General features: G+C 51.2%; 1 protein-coding gene across 1 annotated transcript in view; it reads right to left on the bottom strand.

The window, feature by feature from the left end:
• Window positions 1-814: 814 nt before the first annotated feature.
• Window positions 815-21679, bottom strand: part of sptlc3 (serine palmitoyltransferase, long chain base subunit 3) — a 140493-nt gene continuing 119628 nt past the window's right edge. Inside the window, exons 11-15 of the mRNA XM_072504676.1 lie at window positions 21276-21495; window positions 13144-13270; window positions 11323-11458; window positions 5556-5685; window positions 815-1656 (exon numbers count right to left, since the gene is read on the bottom strand). Coding sequence (XP_072360777.1) covers window positions 1543-1656; window positions 5556-5685; window positions 11323-11458; window positions 13144-13270; window positions 21276-21495 — 727 coding nt within the window. The 3' untranslated portion in view covers window positions 815-1542. The remainder of the gene's footprint in view (window positions 1657-5555; window positions 5686-11322; window positions 11459-13143; window positions 13271-21275; window positions 21496-21679) is intronic.

Genomic DNA, 21679 nt, shown 5'->3' with positions numbered 1-21679 from the left:
AATCAAAATGATCTCTGCAACTTAAAGAAAAGATTACAAATATTCGATTTTCTTAAAAAAAAACAACAATCCATTGGCCCAACAACCATAAACTATTCCATAGGTCAGAGGAGCACAGCAATATGCATTGTTAAAAAGAATATATCCGCCCATAGTTATTTAACTTCTGACTTGCTGGGCGGATTAGCAACTCTGGTGCGCAAAGAGATCTAATCAGTAGCTATCGTTGTGCTAAATCAGGTCAAGGACTGAGCATCAGTGGGCTAAGGTGATCCAATTGCCACGTCCCATCTTTCACTAGGTTTGAATTCATGCCTGGACTGAAAAGTGTTGAAGTCTGCTTTCCCTGAGAGAAGGGAAGGGTTACATGGTTATTAAGCAGATAAGCCCTTACGCCAAGAGGATTCACAGCAGCAGTTAAGCGGGCGAATGTCGTTTGGGTTAAAGCAACCCCCCACCCCCACCCCCTTCCCCACCACCCCTCGACTGCTTAAGAACAGGGGAGCGGGTGTGGCACGTAGACCGCCAGATGAATTAACAAGAATAAGGCAATGAAAATGACCAAAATTACATTTTTTTTAAAGTACGTTACCACGTACGTAGGCAGCTGCAGTAATTAACCTTTTATCGCTCCCCTCAAATTTGTTTCCTTAAATATTACAATTTCATTTGTGGAAAGCATTTCACAGGTTTAAAAATCAGATAAACCGCTCTGTGGCAACATTCTGAACATGCATCCGAACGTATTCCGCCCCCCCCCCACCCCTCACACAACTAGACAATATTTCAAATGAGTTTCAATAGGACTTCGGTAAAAGGTTTACAAAAATTATAATTTCTGTATTTACAGGTATATTTTTTTCTATAACATTTCAACAAAATTCCATGCAATTAGACAATTCTTTGGCAACATTTCCCCATCAAAACATCTGCAGTTATGAATGTTATCAGCCTGAACATCCAATTGCAGGTGACTCAAAATCCAACAAAGACGCACCCAAACATGCCTGAGTTTAACTTTTGGTTAAATCCTGAAGTAATATTTATTGCAATAGTTGCATAGAAAGATTTTTTTTAAAAACATTTTAAATTCTCGCCTGGAGTAATAGCAATGGTTTTTTTTAAAATAACCTTTTTTTTTTTAAAAACACTCCAAAGGGACAAATTGGGCAAGTGAACAAACATGTACAGAAAAAAAACAGCTGCAGGACTTGTGAACTAGGCTCTGGGATTCTTTTGGTTGGTCTCTTTGCCTCCCACCCGTCCCACAGTGCTAGCCTTTGAGAACCGTACTGGTGGTATGTTACTGGCGAGGGGGTGGGGGAGGGTCCCTCTTCTCTTGATCGCTTGTTTTGCTTGCTCTCCCGTGCGTAGTGTGTCGTCCCGCGGCAGCCTCCTCCTGCTCCCCTTGTTTCCCCCACCCACTGGATTCACATTCAGAGGAGACACGTGCGCGGTTGCTGTGTCCATCACTGGGTGGCAGTGGAGGGGCGCGTGCGTGCAACGCTCCTCGTAGCTCACGGTCCACACCGCGGAGGAACCTCAGTCGTCCATTTCAAAGTCTGACTCGTCGTAGAGTTCGGGCCGAACGCAGGGAGACCGCCTGGAATACTTGAACTGTAGGTAGTCTCCCATTTCATCCAGGACATTCAGCACCTGTAATAATGAATGTTTATCAAAAAGATGTGCATTTCTGCGGTGCCTTTCGCAACTGGCAGACATCTCAAAACACCTTACAGCCTATGAAGTCGTTTTGGTGACTGTTGCAATGTAGGAATCAACATCAATTATCCACTGAGCCCACTGCAGTTTAGTTGCTGGCTGAAACGTCAATGACATTATATTCTGTCCACAGAGTCATTACAGCCCCTTTGGCCCACTGAGTCCATACTGGCTCTGTAGTGCAATCCAGTCAGTCCCATTCCCCTGTTCCATCCCTGTAGCTCTGCAAGTTTATTTCCCTTAAGTGAACATCCAATTTTCTTTTCAAATCATTTACACGTCTCCACTCCCACCCCCTCACTCATGAGTAGCGGGTTCCAAGTCAGTACTACTCGCTGTGGAAAAAAGTTCTTACTTGCACCCCCCATATCTCTTGCCCAAAACCTCAAATCAGTCCCCCTAATCCTTGAATGATCAGCTAATGGGAATGGTTCTTTCTCGTCTACCTCATCTAAATGTGTCATGATCTTGGCGCAGGTGGTTAGCACAGTTGCCCCACGGCGCCGAGGTCCCAGCTTCGATCCCGGCTCTGGGTCACTGTCTGTGTGGAGTTTGCACATTCTCCCCGTGTTTGCGGGGGTTTTGCCCCGACAACCCAAAAATGTGCAGGCCAGGTGGATTGGCCAAGCTAAATTGCCCCTTAATTGGAAAAAATGAATTGGATACTCTAAATTTTTTTTTAATGATCTCATATACGCCTCTATCAAATCTTCCATCAGCCATCTGATAAGTAGAACAAGTCCAGCTTCTCTAACCTAATCTGGGAGCTTAAATTCCCTGGAGTCATTCTGGTAAATCTGTACCTCTGAAGGGCACTTGCGTCCTCCTCAAGGGCAGCAACCAGAAGTTACATCTGGGCAGGTTCGGATACAGCCGGGTGCAGCTATATAGGGTGTGCTGGCCAGGGGTGAGAAACAGCTGGTGTGGCCGCACTGTGAGCTACCAGAGTTACCTAAACCGAGAACTCACTTGTTTGCCGTTGAGGCTATAAGGATCAATTGACAACATTGAAACTGCGATTGATGGATTTCTGCTAGCCAAGGCTACAACAACATCAGTGACTTGCAATTGCACCTTTAACGTGGCTAAGATGCCCCTTGGAACCTCAGTGGAGATTAAGAAACAAAATTTGACACTGAGCCAGAAAAAGAGCTATTTAACACAGAGGTCGAAGAGTTTGGTTTCAAGGGGCTTCTTAAAGATGGAAATTGAGAGGTGGACAGGTTTAGGGAGGGAACTGCAGAACAAGGAGCCAAGGCATCTGAAGCCATGGCCGCCAGTGGGGGAAGAGACTAAATTGAGGGCTGCACAACAGGCCAGAATTAATGGAGCTCATATATCTTGGAGGGTTGTGGGGCTGGAGGAGATTATATAGAGATACAAAAGATGTGGAGCCTGAGGCTGGTTAATGAAGATCTAGATGAATCATGCTGTCTCTGAATGATGGAATAGACTCAAAGGGCTGAATGGCCTCCTCCAGTTCCTAGGAGTCCATAAGAAAAACAGAGCTGCTCCATTTCAGGACCCTAAAATGTCACTAAACTGCCCTCTAGTGGCTCCACGTCCAAACTTGTATCATGATGCTTGAAGTTTATTCCAGTCAAACAACCGGATTCCCTCGTTCCTGCACAGACAACACTTTTCTGTGAAGGCCGCGCAACCTCTTTGCCAGAACCCGGTGACACCCAGTTCCAGCTGTAAAAGGATCGCTTATCAGAAAAGGCCAGCTGCTGCCTCGATAAACTGGGAGAGGGTGGTGTAGTAGTAATGTCACTGGACGAGGAACTCAGAGTCTCGAGCGTTGGGGACAAGGATTCAAAACCCACCACGACAGCTGGTGGAATTTAAATTCAATTCATCAAGCTAGTCTCAGTAACTATTATCGATTGTTGTAAAAACCTATCTGGGTTCACTAATGTCCCTTTAGTGAAGGAAATCAGCCGTCTTTACCCAGCCTGGTGTACATGTGACTCCAGACCCACGGCAGTGTGCTTGACTCTTAAATGCCCTCTGAAATGGCCTGGCCAGATACTCAATTCATGGGGCAATTATGGACACAAATTCTGGCCAAGTCAGCGACAGGCACATTTCATGAAAGAAGAATTTTTAAAAAAACAATGTGCATTTATGTACCGCCTGAGGCGCTTCCCAGGAACGATTAGTAAACAAACTTTAACATTGAACCACATCTTAGAGAAAGCGTGGTCAAAATTGCAGGTTTTAAGGAGAGTCTAAAAGGATGAGAGTTGGAGAGATTTGGGGAGGAGGTTCCAGAACTTCGGGCCCAGGCGCTGAAGGCATGATCATCAATGGTGGACCGATGAGAATTGGGGATATAGGAGAGACTAGAATTAGAGGAACGCAGCATTCAACAGGTGAAAAGGTTTGGTTGCAGTCGGTTCTAAGTATTTACATGTATACAGAAAGTAAAGGGATGTATATAATCTACAGATTGCTGACTACTATTGAGATTGAGTTGATATAAAGTGGTTGAGTTTCAAATGTAAATGTAAATGATCTTTATTGTCACAAGTACGCTTACATTAACACTGTAATGAAGTTACTGTGAAAAGCCCCGAGTCGCCACATTCCGGCGCCTGTTCGGGTACACTGAGGGAGAATTCAGAATTCTCAGCTGGTACGGGAACTGAACACGCGCTGCTGGCCTTGTTCTACATCACAAACCAGCCCGCTGAGGTAAACCAGCCCTAACACTGCGTAGGGTTAGAACTAGACACATATATACCCCAAGGACCATTTGCTCCTGTACCCCCTGTAGAATTGCACCTTTATCTCTCCGTGTCCTCCCACCAAAATGCAGTACATCTCTGCATTTAATTTTATTCACTGCTTATCGACTCATTCCACCAGCCAGTCTAGCCGGTTTTGCTCAGGTGGCTGGGCAGCTGGTTTGTGACGCAGAGCGAGGCCAGCAGCGTGGGTTCAATTCCAAGGTTGTTCATGAAGGCCCCGCCTTGTCAACCTTGCCCCTCGCCTGAGATGTGGTGACCCTCAGGTTAGATCACCACTAGTCAGCTCTCCCCAGATGACCATAGGGGAAAGGAGCCTATGGTCCTCTGGGACTATGCCAATTTAAACTTTACTTTAATATGTCCTCTTAATGCCTATTAATATCCTCTCATATTTCTGGGTTTTGTGTCGTCTGCAGTTTGAAATTGCCCTCTGGACACTCAAGTCTAGATGGTCAGTATATGTCATGGAGAGCATGGGTCCTAAACGCAACCACAGGGCTGCCCACTACAAATCGTCCTCCAGACTGAAAAGCAACCATTCACTCGGTTTCCCGACACAGCCAATTTTGTATCCACACTGCGACGGTCCCTTCAATCCCACTGACTCTGGCTTTGCTGGGCAAGTCTGTTATGTGCCACTTTATCAAATGGCTTCTGGGAGTCCATGTGCACCCCATTTACTGTATTATCCCCATGAACCCCACTCTGTCACATCCCTGGAGCAATTCCCATGAATCCTTTCTCATCCTCTCCAACACCCTCACAAAGTTACATCCTTCCGAAAATGTGGTGCCCATAACCGGATGCAATACTTCATAAAGTAGCACTTCATGCTACTGTCTGGAGCAGTGTTTTATACAGCTTCATCACCACCTCCTTGCTTTTGTACTTCATGCCTTTATTAATGTAGCCCAGGATACAATGTGCTTTATAAAGCATGCTCTCCACCTGTCCTCTCACCTTCAATGATTTATGCACATACACACCCAGGTCGCTCTGCTCCTCCACCCCATTTAGAATTGTACCCTTTATTTTACACTGTCTCTCTATATGTTAGCAGAATGCTCGGCAGGAACTCACCGTGTCCAACATCTGACGTGTGTGCGCTGCAGACAGACAGAAGCGAGCCCGAGATTCCACAATGGGAGTGGCGGGAAAACCGACCACCACCACCCCAATGTTCTTCTTTAACATTCTCCTGGCAAATGCACTGGAAGCAGAGATTCTGGTTACAACATAGCTGTTTGCTAAACAATGCTGAACAACAACAAAAGCCCCTGCATTTATATAGCACCTTTAGTAAGTAAAATGTGCTTTATTTTAATCAAATAAAATAGGACGACGTGCCACATAAGGCAATATTAGTACAGCTGACCAATGGCTTGGTTAACGAGGTTGGTTGAAAGAAGTGGAGAGATTTATAGACTTGGGAGCTTTAGGGAGGGAATTCCACAGCACCAGCCACCAATGGAGGAGTGATCATAATCGTGGATTAGAGACTTCCGGTGGCTGCCATGGAGTGAGTGGTCGCACATTTGGTGGCTCCTGCTCAAGGTGGATTTTGTTGGTCCTTGCCCACCCGTATGGGCGAAGGGAGTGCGAGTGCCCAGGGATGGTAGTACTCCTCTGGTGAGTCTGGTGAATGGATCAGAGGACGAGGAGTGCGATGAGAAAGAGAGAGTAGCAGGAGCAGGACAGTTTTCATTGTGTGCCACAGGTTAAGATGGCGGAGGGCCAGGGGGCAGCGCTGCCCGCCCAGTGGTCGATGGAGCAACTGGTGGAGCTTTTAAATAATAAGGAAGGAGGGAGAGGAGGGGTGGATTGGAGGGCGATGGGGAGGTTAGAGGTTTTGGGTCTCTAGCAGAGGAAGGAGGCCTTGGAAGACCGGGCTAAGGTGGTGGAGCCGCTCAGAGCAGCGATTGAGAAAGTGGGGCAGAGGTTGGAGGCTCAGGGCCTGGCGATTCAGAAGGTGGAGGAGGCGGTGGGAGAACATTTTTTAAAATAAATTTTACCCAATTCTGTTTTTCCAATTAAGGGCAATTTAGCATGTCCAATCCACCTATCCGGCACGTCTTTTTAGGTTGTGGGGGGTGGGACCCACTCAGACACGGGGAGAATGTGCAAACTCCACACGGACAGTGACCTGGGGCCAGGATCATAGAATTTTTATCATAGAATTTACAGTGCAGAAAGAGGCCATTCGGCCCATCAAGTCTGCACCGGCTCTTGCAAAGAGCACCCTGTCCAAGGTCAACACCTCCACCCTCTCCCCATAACCCAGTAACCCCACCCAACACTAAGGGCAATGTTTGGACACGAAGGGCAATTTATCATGGCCAATCCACCTAACCTGCACATCTTTGGACTGTGGGAGGAAACCGGAGCACCCGGAGGAAACCCACGCACACACGGGGAGGATGTGCAGACTCCGCACAGACAGTGTCCCAAGCCAGAATCGAACCTGGGACCCTGGAGCTGTGAAGCAATTGTGCTGTCCACAATGCTACCGTGCTGCCTCTGCCACGGTCTCCACCATGGCGGAGACAGTGACCCAAGCCAGAATCGAACCCGGGTCCTCAGCGCGTGATGCAGCAGTGCTAACCACTGTGCCGCCCGATGGTGGGGGAGCCTGAGGAGCGGATGGCCTCGATGGTGGTGGAGTTGGGGATAGCGGTGGACAGCCAGAAGGGGGTGAGAGAGAAGTTTGAAGACATGGAGAATGGGGTAGACAGCTGGTTTGTGAATGGGGTATTTGAGGCCTTTTATAGGAGGCTCTTTGAGTTGGAGCCCCCGAGCGGGAAAGAGGGGATGAGGAGGTTCCTGGATGAGTTGGAGTTTCCCAAGGTGGAGGTGGGGCGGGTTCAGGGTCTGGAGGCCCCGATTGGGCTGCAGGAAGTGATGGATGATGTGGGGGCGGTGCAGGCAGGTAAGGCCCCAGGATAACGGGTTCCCTGTCAAATTTTATAAAACGTTTGGGGCAGAGCTGGTGCCACTGCTGGTGAGGGCAGATAACGAGGTGAGGGAGAGGGGGGAACTCCCCCCAACTTTATCGCAGGCTTCTGTCTTCCTGATTCTTAAAAAAGGTTAAGGACCCGGAGCAGTGTGGGTTGTACCGCCCAATATCGTTGTTGAATGTCGATGTTAAGCTGTTGGCGAAAGTGCTGGCATCGCGGATTGAGGACTGTTTGCCGAGGTGTTGGGTGTGGGGGTGGCCCCGAGTCCGGAGGTCCCGATATTTGGGGTGCTGGAAGACTCGAGAGTACAGAGGGTAGGGGGAGAGAAGCCGATGTGTTGGCCTTTGCCTCCCTGATAGCCCTGGGATAGATTTTGTTGTGTTGGCGGGTCTCGGTGCCACCAAAGGCAGGGGGCGTGGGTGAGCGACCTGGCAGAATTCCTGAGGTTGGAGAAGGTCAAGTTCGCACTGCGGGGGTCGGGAGAAGGGTTTACTCGGAGGTGGAAACCGTTCATCGATTTCTTCAAGGAGGGTTCAGTGTTCAGCGTGAGGTGGGGGGATTTTTGGGGGGATAAGGGGGTTAAAATGGGGAAGACAGGGCGTCAATGTGGGTCGGTGTCGGGGGGGGCTGGAGGGTTGGGGTTGTTTGTTGAGTTGATGCGATGCTCTTCTGATACTCTTTGGTTGTTCTTTTGACATTTCCTACATTTATATTTTTGTTGAAAAGCCTTGAATAAAAATATTTTTTTTTTAAAAGAATCGCAGATTAGAGGAGCGCAGAGATCTTGGAAAGGGCCGGAGAGTGGGCGGGATTTGAAAACAAAGATGGGAATTTCAAAAATCAACGTTGACAGACCAGGAGGCAGTGCGGGTCAGCGAGCACAGGGGAGATGGATGAATGGGACCTGGGGCGAGATTCTCTGACCCCCCCGCCGGGTCGGAGAATCGCTGGGGGCTGGCGTGAATCCCGCCCCTGCCGGTTGCCGAAGTCTCCGGCACCGGAGATTCGGCGGGGGCGGGAATCGCGCCGCGCCGGTTGGCGGGCCCCCCCCCCCGCGATTTTCCGGCCCGGATGGGCCGAAGTCCCGCCACTAAAGTATAAGAATTGGCAAGTCATGTTGCAGCTGTATAGAACCTTAGTTAGGCCACACTTGGAGTATAGTGTTCAATTCTGGTCGCCACACTACCAGAAGGATGTGGAGGCTTTAGAGAGGGTGCAGAAGAGATTTACCAGAATGTTGCCTGGTATGGAGGGCATAAGCTATGAGGAGCGATTGAATAAACTCGGTTTGTTCTCACTGGAACGAAGGAGGTTGAGGGGCGACCTGATAGAGGTATACAAAATTATGAGGGGCATAGACAGAGTGGATAGTCAGAGGCTTTTCCCCAGGGTAGAGGGGTCAATTACTAGGGGGCATAGGTTTAAGGTGAGAGGGGCAAGGTTTAGAGTAGATGTACGAGGCAAGTTTTTTACGCAGAGGGTAGTGGGTGCCTGGAACTCACTACCGGAGGAGGTAGTGGAAGCAGGGACGATAGGGACATTTAAGGGGCATCTTGACAAATATATGAATAGGATGGGAATAGAAGGATACGGACCGAGGAAGTGTAGAAGATTGTAGTTTAGTCGGGCAGTATGGTCGGCACGGGCTTGGAGGGCCGAAGGGCCTGTTCCTGTGCTGTACATTTCTTTGTTCTTTGTTCTTTGTAAAATGCCTGTCCCACCGGCGTAGATTAAACCACCTACCTTACTGGCGTGACAAGGCGGTGCGGGCGGGCTCCGGGGTCCTGGGGGGCGCGTGGGGCGATCTGGCCCCGGGGGGTGCCCCCACGGTGGCCTGGCCCGCGATCGGGGCCCACCGATCCGCGGGCGGGCCTGTGCCGTGGGGGCACTCTTTCCCTTCCGCCTCTGCCACGGTCTCCACTATGGCGGAGGCAGAAGAGACGCCCTCCACTGCGCATGCGCGGGAATACCGTCAATTGCCGCTGACGCTCCCACGCATGCGCCGCCCGGACATGTCATTTCCGCGCCAGCTGGCGGGGCACCAAAGGCCTTTTCCGCCAGCTGGCGGGGCGGAAATTCGTCCGGCGCCGACCTAGCCCCTTAAGGTTGGGGCTCGGCCCCCAAAGATGCGGAGCATTCCGCACCTTTGGGGCGGCGCGATGCCCGACTGATTTGCGCCGTTTTGGGCGCCAGTCGGCGGACATCGTGCCGTTTCCGGAGAATTTCGCCCCTGGTGAGAGTTAGGACACGGGCAGCACAGGGCAAGAGCAGGGCAGGCATTGCGCTCCAATCTAGATTTATATTTTAACGTAGGAGACAAAAATGTCTTCCACATGTTTCACAGCAGATGGGAGGTCAAAAATTGTAATAACCTGCGCAGGACTCATCCACCTGGGGATGATTGTTCTCTGTGTTCAATTGGACTGAGCTAACCTAGCACTAGCATAAAAGGCAGGCAGCTGTAGAGCCAGCTAAAAGGAATGAGGACCCGGTGAAAGGGAACCGGGCCCTGTGTATGTATGATGCTGTTGCTGAAATAAAGGACTTTTCAGAAGCTCGTTGGACTCCCCTGGCTTTATCACATTGGCGACGATGATGAATTGGAACTGTTGGCGTGCTGCTTGTTCGACTGAGCTACCTCCTGGAAATTTTTTTTTTAAAAGAGTGGACTACGGTACCGAGTTTGTGTCTGTGGGTTTTATTTTTTTTAGAGCCTCTAATGTTATGGAAGGCGAGAGCCGGGTCGAGTTTTTTTTTTTTGCTGCCGGATTGTGAAGTGTGTCCGCTGGGAGTGATCTGGAGTCTGATGTGTCCGGCAGTACCAGATGCGGTATCATTCTGGTGTGGGTCGCGTAGCGTTTCGTCCATCTCTGTCTGCTGTTGTTTCCTGATGCTGGCAGAGCGGTCCACCGGCGAATCCGTTCTCGAGTTGCCGCCGCCGTTTTGGAACGTCATTCTGGTCGTGAGTGCAGCGTTGTGTTTGGAAGCTTGGACTGTGGGATTTGCAACAGTGATGTTTTGCCTGTGACCTGACCGTTATTGTACGACTGCAGGTTTTGTGCCTGGAGACTCTGGTGTGGAGTTGACTGGACATTCCATATGTGACTTCTGGTCCTGTGGCAGCTGGCACGGAACCCTGCTGTTTTTATTTGCGCTGTGTGTTTATTTGCCTGTGTACTGTAAGAATGTCGGGGCGACAGCTCCCTGGGCATTTTGGTAGGTGTTTTTTTTGGGGTAGAATTTAGAGTGCCCAATATTGAAAATTAAGGGGCGTTTGGGAGTTGCGGGACGTTGAGGTGATGTTCCCCCCCCCCCCCCCCCTGTTCCCTCTGTGGCTGGAAGACATGCCACGCCGATTGGGCCTCGGGTTGATGGGTCCGATGCTGTGGCGCGCGCCGTCCCCGGGTTCGGCTGTTGGCAGCTTTGCCCCCTGTGTGACTGGTGAGGGTGTTGGGCCGGACGTAATGCTTGGTGGAATACACGCCTGCCCGTCCTGCTTCCCCGTCCGGTGGAGCCTTATCCGAACTAATTTTTTTTAGGTTTGTTGTCTGGTCACTGTGGGGTTTGCCCCAGTTTGGTCCTCTCCTATCCACTCCTCCTAAATGACCGTCCTTGTGAGGGGTTTCGGGCTTTGGGGGGGGGGGGGGGGAGGGATGTAATAACCTGCACAGGGGATGATTGTTCCCTGTATTCAATTGGACGGAGTTAACACAGCACTAGCATAAAAGGCAGGCAGCTGTAGAGCCAGCTAAAAGGAGAGAGGACCCGGTGAAAGGGAACCGGGCCCTGTGTATGTATGATGCTGTTGCTGAAATAAAGGACTTTTCAGAAGCTCGTTGTACTCCCCTGGCTTTATCACAAAAATAAAACAAAAAAAGGACAGAGAAACCTACCCTACTTTTCCTGGCATGTATAACAGCAAAGGTACGACGGGGGAATCATCATTTCCGTAGGTAATGAAACCCAACTCTCGCAAGCGTTGTCTGAAGTAACGGGCGTTCGATCCTAACTGCCGCACTCGCTCGATACCTGTGGAGATGAATGTAAAGGAGAAAGCATCGGCACCACAGTGATACAATCTACCCCGTGCAATTCCATTTCCGAAGTGCATTTATATAGCACCTTTCACGACCACTGGCGCCCCCAAAGGGCTTTACAGACAATGCAGTATTTCTGAAGTGTAGTCGCTGTTCTAATGTAGGAAACATGGCAGCCAATTTTAAGCACAGCAAGCTCCCACAAACAGCGATGCGATAGTGACCAGTTAAACCAGACGTGATGGGATAGATGTCGACCAGCACACTGCTCTTAGGAAGAATGCCATGGATCCTTTACATGCCTCAGTTTAGGAACACAGGACTGAGGAGCAGGAGTTGGCCATTCGTCCCTTCAAACCTACTGTCCCATTCAGTAAGCCCATGGCTGACCTGGCTGTGGTCTCAGCTCCACTTTCCTGTCTACCCCCCATAGCCCTTGTCAATCAAAAATCTGTCTCAGCCTTGAATCTATTCAATGATCCAGCCCCCACTGCTCTCTGGCAAAGAGATTTCCACAGACTAATGACCCTCTGAGAGAAAATTCTCCCCATCTTCATCTTATAAGGGAGAGCCCTTATTTTTAAACTCTGTCCCCTAATTCTAATCTCCCTCACGAATGAAACATCCTCCTGGTATCTACCCCTTAAAATCCCCTCAGTATCTTACATGTTTCAATAAGATCTTTTCTCATTCGTCTAAACTCCATTGGGTACAGCTCCAACCTGTTCAAGTTTTCTTCATAAGATAAGCCCCTCATCCCAGTAATCAGGAAAGCGAACCTTCTCTGAATTGCGTCTGGTGCAATAACATACTTTTACGAATAAGGAGACCGAACCTGTACACAGCATTCCAAAGTGGCTAACTCATCACCTTGCTCTCATGCCCACGTGTCCGTCCTTGGCCTGCTGCAGTGCTCCAGTGAAGCCCAACGCAAGCTGGAGGAGCAGCATCTCATTTTTCCACTGGGCATGTTGCAGCCCTCGGGACTCGATGTTAAGTTCGGCAGCTTTAGAGTGTGACCTTGCTCCTCCATCTTAAAATCCCCCCCCTTTTTTAAATATTCCACACATGTATTGCCTCAGTGCAAACCTCCCCCTCCCACACCAGGCCACCTGTCTTTTGCTCTCAAAAGTTGCTACTCTTTTTGTTGCAATCTCTCCCAGCTACTTTAAAATCTGACAAATCCTTCAGTTTTGACGAAGAACCAAAGGGCTTGAAATGTTAACTGTTTCTCTCTCCTTACAGATGCCGCCAGACCTGCTGGATCTTTCCAGGTAAACCTGTTCTTGTTCCTGATGTGGTCTCTCCAATGCCTTGTACAGCTGCAGTAAACAGATCACCTGAAAGGTGACTCCTCTGACAGTGCAGCTCTCCCTCAGTCCTGCATTGGAGTGTCAGCTGTCAGTTTTGTGCACAAGTCCTGGAGTGGGAGTTGAACCCACAACCTTCTGACTCAAGAGGCAAGAGTGGGACCCACCGAACTTCAGCTGCAGTAAACCGATCCATGCCGACTACATGATGAAGGATTAGAAAATATTTTTGCAACTTTCTAAGCATTGCAAATTTTCATCAGAATGGCCAACGAAAGCCAGGAGGGCAACCTGAGACGGTACAACTAGGATGTAGAAGAACATGAAGAAATATTACATTAAAAAATCAATTCTATCCCTTTCTCACCTATTGTTGTTCCATCGAGACCCATGATGCACTTTAGTGACCTAATAATCTGTTCTGCTATTGGTGGAGGCATTGAGGCAGCATACACAGCACTGTGTGAATACCCTCGTAAATAATCCACAAGTTCCTGTAAAAGAGTCAAATGCTTTAGAGTAAGTGGCTGGCAGGTTTGCTAGGATGCAATGGCACTGAGCCGTTCACTGTTCAATCGCTAACATCCTAGGCATAACACGTCCAAACCAACAGCATTACCAGAAATAAATACTATCCACAACATTATCGCCCTCCTACAGCCAAATGTCCCATCTTTAAGAAAGTTGTAGTTTTCAAAAAATCTATTTCTCATCCAAGTGCTTGAGATTCAAGGTGATTTCCCGGACCTGTTTGCCACGAACGCGAATTCCGTTATGACCGCAAACACTCACGAGAGGACCGTAAGGGGATTTGCGCTGACGAGAACCCAGAACGTTCGCGGACCCCGCCCGCTGAGGTGAATCAGGTTCACGCCCGGCGAGGGCACGAGCCTGATTACCACACATCTGAATATATTCAAAAATGGCTTTATGCTGTTATGTTGCCCCCAGAAACGGAAACCAGTCGTGATGACCTCGGTGGGGGCTCCAAGGTGGGTATAATCCAAGGTGGGTATAATCCCTGGGTGGTGAGGGACATGGCTGGGGGCAGCCTGGCATAGCCAATCTGGCCCCATCAGTGGTAGGGCCTCCAGGAGTTCCACTGGGGGCGTCCCATTATGTATGGGGACCTGCATTGGTGGGGAGGGGGGGTGGAGGGTCTAATGCTTCCTTCCGGTGCTGATGGGGGAGGGGGTGTCTTTAACTTCAATTTAACACTGGGGTGCCCTTTGATCTCGGTGGAGACGGGCTTGCCGACGTCCTTAGGCACCGGCCCTCAGGAATGATGGAACAAACCCCCCCCCCCCAACATTTTTCTGACAAAGTGGCAGAAGATGTGGAGAGAAAACCTGTCGCCTTCTCTGGGGAGAACAACGCCGGTTTTCAATCAGAACCTAACTCTTTGTCTTTTTCCGGAAAACTATGCCCGTAAAGGTACCTCCACAGATGCACCGAGGCAGCATCGTAATGTAAAGATTCTACACAAACCCACATGGATAAATACTTAAAAAGCAGACTTGCATTTATGTAGCACCTTTTACAACCACTGGACATCTTCAAAAGCTTCACAGCCAATGAAGTACTGTTGCTGACGAATAGTTACTGTTGTAATGTAGGAAATGTGGCAGCATTTGTACGCGGCAAACTCTCACACAAATCAATGTGAAAATGAACAAGGGCAGATATTGTCTGACCGTTCCCACCAGCGGGAACCTCCTGGTGCGAACCATGGGGATAACTCATTGACCCGCCACCGGCCAAAGGTGGGCTGGTTCCAAAAATCCTGCCCGAGATAATCTGTTTTTTTGGTTGATGTTGATTGAGGAATAAACATTGGCCAGGACACTGGGGATAACTCCTCTGGCTCTTCTTCAAAATAGTAGCCGCGGGATTTTTTACATCCACCCGAGCTGGCACAGAGCATCCAAAACAAAGCATCGCCGACAGTGCAAGGCTCACTCAGTGCTGCAATGATGTTTGTACTCAAACCTTGGAGCGGGATTGGAACCCTGTGTTTCACAGGTGAGCATTCTACCAACTGAGGCAGGGCTGACATGCGATGGGGAAAAATCTGCAGGACTACAGGGAAAGAGCAGGAGAGTGGGGTTATTGGGCAACACGGTAGCACAGTGGTTAGCACTGTTGCTTCACAGCGCCAGGGTCCCAGGTTCGATTCCCGGCTTGGGTCACCGTCTGTGTGGAGTCTGCACGTTCTCCTCGTCTCTGTGTGGGTTCCCTCCGGGTGCTCCGGTTTCCTCTCAAGTCCCGAAAGACGTGCTGTTAGGTCATTTGGACATTCTGAATTCTCTCTCTGTGTACCCGAACAGGCGCCGGAATGAGGCGACTCGGGGCTTTTCACAGTAACTTCATTGCAGTGTTAATGTAAGCCTACTTGTGACAATAAAGATTATTATTAATTGGATTGCTCTAACAAAGAGCCAGTATCACCATAATAGGCCGAATGTCATCAGTTTGTGCTGCACCATTTACTGTAAAGTGGCCATTATTCCAGATGACCATAGGCTGCTTTCTCCTTTGAGGGGGAGAGCTGACTGGTGGTGATTTAACCTGAGGATCACCACACCTCAGGCGAGGGGCAAATTGAGAAGGTGGAGGTCTTCATGAATAACCTCAGCCGGTAAAGGAATTGAACCCACACTGTTGGTCTCACTCTGCAGCATCACGAACCAGCTGTATAGCCAACTTCGCGAAATCAGCCTAACTTTACATATCCCCCTGCACCGTGTACCTGGCTAACAAGCCTCAGTACAGGATAGGGCAGTATGAAAATGATCTGAGTGCCACTTAAACTGGATGTAAGATATGTTTGATCTCAGACTCTGAGATTAAAGGTGGTTTGCAAGATGTGGTTAATGAAGAGTCTCCATTTGAGTGTCACGCCCCCGGCAGGGTGATTATAGAATCTCTGCTCAACACTACCTCACTGCAATGAGATTTGGAATACAGAGCAGTCTGTGCTGAAATAGAGTTAATCAGCCTAACCCCACTCACTCTCTGTGGGTCACAGCACTTCGAGTGCATATCCAAGTATTTATTTCAAATTGATGAGGGTTTCTGCCTCACCCATTCTTTCAAGCAGTGAGTTCCAGACCTCTAGCTGCATCTGGGGGGAGAGAGGAAATTTCCCCTCGACTCCCCTCTGAACCTACAACCAATTACTTTAATTCCATATCTCCTGGCTAATGGTCTCTTTGCTAAAGGAAATATCTCAGTAATAGTGGTTCATTGGCTGTAGGGATCCTTGAGACATCCAATGGTCGGGAAAGGTGATATATAAATGCAAGTCTTTCTTTACAAAATTCAATGCACATGGGCGATTGTGTCACTGAGCCACGTATCATCTCTTCTTTACTTCCTCCCTATCCACATTCTCTATGGCGCAGTGGTAGTGTGCCTGCCTCTGAGCTGAAAACCCAGGGTTCAAGTCCCACCCCAAGAAATGATTCAAGGTGTGAGTGACAATGTTAGAAATGCCTTTAAAAGTAAGCCAAGACTAGCTTCAGAGTGAGTTGAGAAAGCAGGCGATGCTCATTGAGGCTTGTACTTTACAGCTGGGGTCTTTCCCGGGGAGTTGCTTCTGGACAGGTACTGGATCCAGAAGGGGAGAGTGTGCTGAAATACAGTATCTGAAATACAGTATCACACTAAAACAGTTGTGACCATCACAATGTCTTCCGCTACCTAATTCAGTAAATGGGTATTCACCTGTTCAACCCTTTGAGTATCAAGTTGTAAATCCTACCATCACACACTAATTGTCTTCGGCAAGAGTGGGAGAGATTCGTGGCCAGCAATGTGATTGAAAGAGTCGGAGCCTCTACCATTACAGTCCACAGCTCCACACTACAACATGCTTGTTGCCACAGCAACCCGCGCTCCCCGAGTGATCCAGGCTCGTCGTAACTATATAAATCTCATTTACATTCCCTCTGTCCCAAGGAGAACAACCTCGGCCTACCCAAGTTTTCCTCATCGCTAGAATTCTCCAGTCCTGGTAACATCCTCAGAAATCTCTTCTGCTCCCTCTCTAGTGTGGTCACAGCCTTCCTGTAATGAGGTAACCCCTCCCCTGTCCTCCTATTTTGTAAGTGGGGCGGGCGTGAGGAGCCTGGTGGTCTGCTCCCTATCTCTTACACAAATGTGTTAGAAGATGGTCAAGTTAGAGCGATGTGGCCACCAGAGGGCAGATAGATCCCACTTTCGCAGATCCTGCAGTACCACTGCATTCCTCTAAGGGACGCTGCCGCTCACAATGTCGTGGAGCAGGCTGCTCTCAACAGCACCTGCAGCAGACAGCCAACGGTACTGCAGCCTTGAATTCATTTTCAATCCCATTTAACTGAGCAATTTTACTCCTTCCCTGGCAAAAAAGTGCAAAGAGCTGTTGGTCGCAGCGTTGTTTGAGCGCCTGCAGCAATACCAGGTTGCATGTTTCAAATGGGAAATATTTGCAATGGGCTGGTGTCCTTCAGGAGACACTGGCCTTTCTGTGTGGAGGGGAAGCTTTATTTACATCAGGACAAAGCCGGGGCCACGGGATAGTTTGCGAACTGTGTTTGTTCAGTGTAAAGTTTCTGCGACATAATGATACAGTCTGCATCAAAATTATGTCAAAGTGTTTAGTCAACACAGGGAGTGCTTGTAAAACAAACGCTCTGCGATCACTTGTATTCAATCCTTCCCCAGGTTCAGTTCCGACCGGACCCCAGATTGAAGGTGGGTCGCTGAGCGATGCAGGAGTCCCCCAAGAACCTACGGCAAAGTCAAGGTCCTCTGGATGATTCTCACTAGCCTCCATGAAACCGCACCCCCCCTCAATATCTTCCAGCAACACCAGTCCAGGACCAGGGGTCATCAATACAAGACAGTCAACAGGGGCGGGGGGGGGGGGGCGGGGATTCAGGAGAAGTTTCCCAGGGTGTGATCACTGTGGTGTCAGGGTGCTCGGGTTAGTAAGGGTTAATGTGGGAACCGAGGAGCGCTACTGCCCAAGGGGATGACTGTAGAGAGTCACATATTTATAATTCATTTATGGGATGTGGGCGTCGCTGGTTAGGTCAGAGTTCATTGCCCCACCCTAACTGCCCCTTGAGAAGGTGGTGGTGAGTTGCCTTCTTGTTCCGTTACAGTCCCTGAGGTGTAGGTACAGCCACCTTGCTGTTAGGGAGGCTGTGTGTAGTAGAGTCTAACAGAAGCTGTCGTGGAGACAGAGTCAGAAGATGTATATAGTTACAGGTTACCAACAAACGGTTTGCATCCAATCATACAAGCTCCCAGAGCTCTCAGTGAACACCAACCAAGCTTGCAACAGCGACAGACTGGAACTCACTATCACGGGGCTTAGCTGAGGCAAATGGTAGATCCTTTCAAGGGGAAGCTGAATAAAGAGCTGACAGGGAAAGGAATACAAGGGGCCGGGATTCTCCCGCAATCGGTGGGATGGCCCGACGCCGGCGGCAAGAACGGCGCGGACCACTCCGGCGTCAGGCCACCCGGAACGTCGGAAAACCTCCGGCCCGGAAGGGGCTAGCAGCGGCGTGACCTCAATCACGACGGCATCATCCGTTACAGGTGCGTCATTGACGCCGCGCGGCGTCGCAGCACAAAAGACGCAAAATGGCCGCCCGCCGCCGAGGTTCCAGGAGGGGGACATCGAGGCGCTCCTGGACGCAGTGGAGCAGAGGGCAGGGGTTCTGTACCCCGGGCACGGCCGCAGGGTCGCACCTCAGCCGGCGCCTGTGGAGGGAGGTGGCAGAGGCCGTCAGCGCTGTGGCCGTGATAGCCAGGACAGGCAGCCAGTGCCACAAGAAGGTCAATGACCTAGTCAGGGCAGCCAGGGTGAGTAACCCTCACCCCACCCCTACAGGATGGGTGGCACAGCCCTAGCTGCAACCGACATGGCTGCACCCACCCATGGGTGTGACAGGACCGGAGGGGGTCCACCTGAATTGTGCCCCCTCACCGTTCATGAAGAGAAGGCCCTGGACCTTGCAGGCGGTCCCGAGGACCGGGAGGTTGCGGATGCAGAGGTCGGGGGTGCAGCACCAAGTGAGACCCCCCACTGCCTGCCCCCTTCGCCCATCCCCCCTTCCCCCCTTCCCCATCTGTGTGTCTAACCATGCATGCTGTTTTGTATATTGCAGGACAAAACGTCGACCCACCCTGCCCTGCGGATGCCAACCGCCCCCAGGACGTGCCAGGGCGCCCACCAGCCAGGGAGAGACCCGGAGCGTCAGGTGTACGCCGCCCCCATCCAGTGCCAGTGCGGCGACGCCGGAGGGCCACACCCAGCGACGGGGAGGGCAGCCACAGCAACAGACCCCCGTCCCAGTAGACCCAAGGCACTGACACACAGGACACCCACACACAGGGGACGGACAGACAGGAAACACCACTCCAGGGGACCCCGGACTTCGGGTCGGATGAGGACCTCGACATTACGCCACTGCTGTCTCCTACACCCTCCACCATCGCAGAGACTCTCACCTCGGTTGGGCACTTTAGCGATGAGGCATCTGGTACACTAACTGGTGCGCACAACGCAGCCGTCCCGGTACAGCAAGTGGAGGCAGGAGCTGCCGAGGGGCCGGGCGGTCGGAGGGCAGCCCAGCCCCAGCAACCATCTGCCACCCAGATGGGTCCCGGGTTCCTGGAGGTCCCACACCCACCGATAGACCCGATGCAGTCACGGACCCAGGGACGATCGCAGGGGCAGACGGCCGGCTTGCAGCAGCTGCAGACGAAGGTGGAGGAGACCACCCGCGTGCAGGAGCAGGGAGCGGTGCCGGTCCTGCGTGCCACCCAGGCCGAAACCGCATGGGTGGCGTACCGTCTGGGGAACCACCTAGGCGTAGTCATAGGGCCCGTAAGGCCAGAAAATTAGTCACTGAGTAAGTTGGCACGGGTGCAGGGCACAGATTAGTTATAGGAGCTAGGACACGTTTATGAACGGTTTATTATTAAAATCACTTTCACACCTACAGAATCTGCCTGTGTGCTCTCTCCGATGTGTGCGGGGGTGGGTGCAGTGTGTGTGTGAGGGGTGATAGAACGTCGGCCTCAGGTGAGTGTGCACCCCCCCCCTCCCTCTCTGGGTCGCCCTCGTCACCCTGCCCCCGGCAGACTATGGGACCGTGCGCTGCAGTGTCCAGGCCGCATGCAAGGACCACCCAGATGGAGGGAGTTACTGTGGCCATGAGTCAGACATTGTCTAACGATGTAGAGCCCGGAGCTCATCGCAGAGCGGGTTGTCATCATCCTCCATGGCCTGCAATAGACCCGCCTCCACTGGCGACCGTGTGAGCCCTGCCCGTGTGCCGCAGGTGGATGTGCAATGGAGGGCTGGTGTGCATGTGGGTGATGCGGTGGTGGGTGGGGTGAGGGTGGTGGGCGGGTGAGGGTGGTGGGCGGGTGAGGGTGGTGGGTGGGGTGAGGGTGGTGGGCGGGATGAGGGTGGTGGGTGGTGGGTGGGGTGAGGGTGGTGGGAGGGTGAAGGTGGTGGGCGGGTGAGGGTGGTGGGCGGGTGAGGGTGGTGGGCGGGTGAGGGTGGTGGGTGGGGTGAGGGTGGTGGGCGGGATGAGGGTGGTGGGCGGGATGAGGGTGGTGGGCGGGGTGAGAGTGGTGGGCGGGGTGAGGGTGGTGGGCGGGGTGAGGGTGGTGGGCGGGGTGAGGGTGGTGGGCGGGGTGAGGGTGGTGGGCGGGGTGAGGGTGGTGGGCGGGGTGAGGGTGGTGGGCGGGGTGAGGATGGCTGATCGTGGGCGGGGTGAGGGTGGTGGGTTGGTGCCGTACTGTGCTGTCTGTGCCCATACTTGGCGATTCCCACCTCCCCCCTGGTCTGTGAACCGGGCAGCTATCAACCCGTCCCGTGCCCGCTGGCCCTGCCGGTGACGGTGGGCAGCCTCCCGTCCATGTTCAGCCCGTCTGTCCCGTACATTGCCCCCATCCTCCTTATCTGGGGAGGCCTGCCCTTCGTCGTGTTGCTCCTCCCCCTCCCCCTCCTCTGCCTGCAGAACATCACCCGTCTGCTGGGCTATGTTGTGCAGGACGCAGCAGCCCACAACGATGTGGCCGACACTCCCCGACGGGTACTGGAGAGCCCCTCCAGAGCGGTCCAGGCACCTGAAGCACATCTTTAGCAGCCCAAAGCACCTCTCGATCACACCCCTGGTCGCTGCATGGGCATCGATCCCGGCTCTGGGTCACTGTCCGTGTGGAGTTCACACATTCTCCCCGTGTTTGCGTGGGTTTTGCCCCCATAACCCAAAGATGTGCAAGGTAGGTGGATTGGCCACACTACATTACCCCTTAATTGGAAAAAATGAATTGGGTACTCTAAATATATTTTTTAAAAACAAGCTTCAACCATCATCCTCTGCCTCCTGTCCGAGAGAGACCGGAGGGTGGAGAGAGAGAGAGAGAGAGAGAGGGGGGAACGAGGCGAAGGGAGAGAGAGAGAGAGAGCACACTTTTAAACACTACCTTCTTGCCAGCAATGTAGCCTCCAGTTGCCCCGAAGCTTTTAGTAAAAGTGCCCATCAACACATCAACATCCACAGGGTCAACGGAGAAGTATTCCACCACACCCCGGCCGGTAGGTCCCACCGCCCCAATACTGTGAGCTTCATCCAGGTACAGGTAGGCTTTATACTTTTTCTTCAAAGCTACAATGTCCGGGAGACGGACCATCGAGCCCTCCATGCTGGAACCAAAATAACACACAGCAACATAACACACTGAGAAAAACATACAGAACACTATTATTTTGTGTTCCATAGCCAGGTGCAGTAAATTTATAAACCTCTGATTTGCTATGTTTTGAACAGCATATTTACGCAACAACTAAGCAAAATTATTGGAATGTGTAAGCTTGACTTTGGGAAAGA

The sequence above is a fragment of the Scyliorhinus torazame genome, chromosome 1 (assembly GCF_047496885.1).
Source record: "Scyliorhinus torazame isolate Kashiwa2021f chromosome 1, sScyTor2.1, whole genome shotgun sequence".
NCBI lineage: Eukaryota > Metazoa > Chordata > Chondrichthyes > Carcharhiniformes > Scyliorhinidae > Scyliorhinus > Scyliorhinus torazame.
This window is presented reverse-complemented; position numbering and strand designations above follow the sequence as displayed.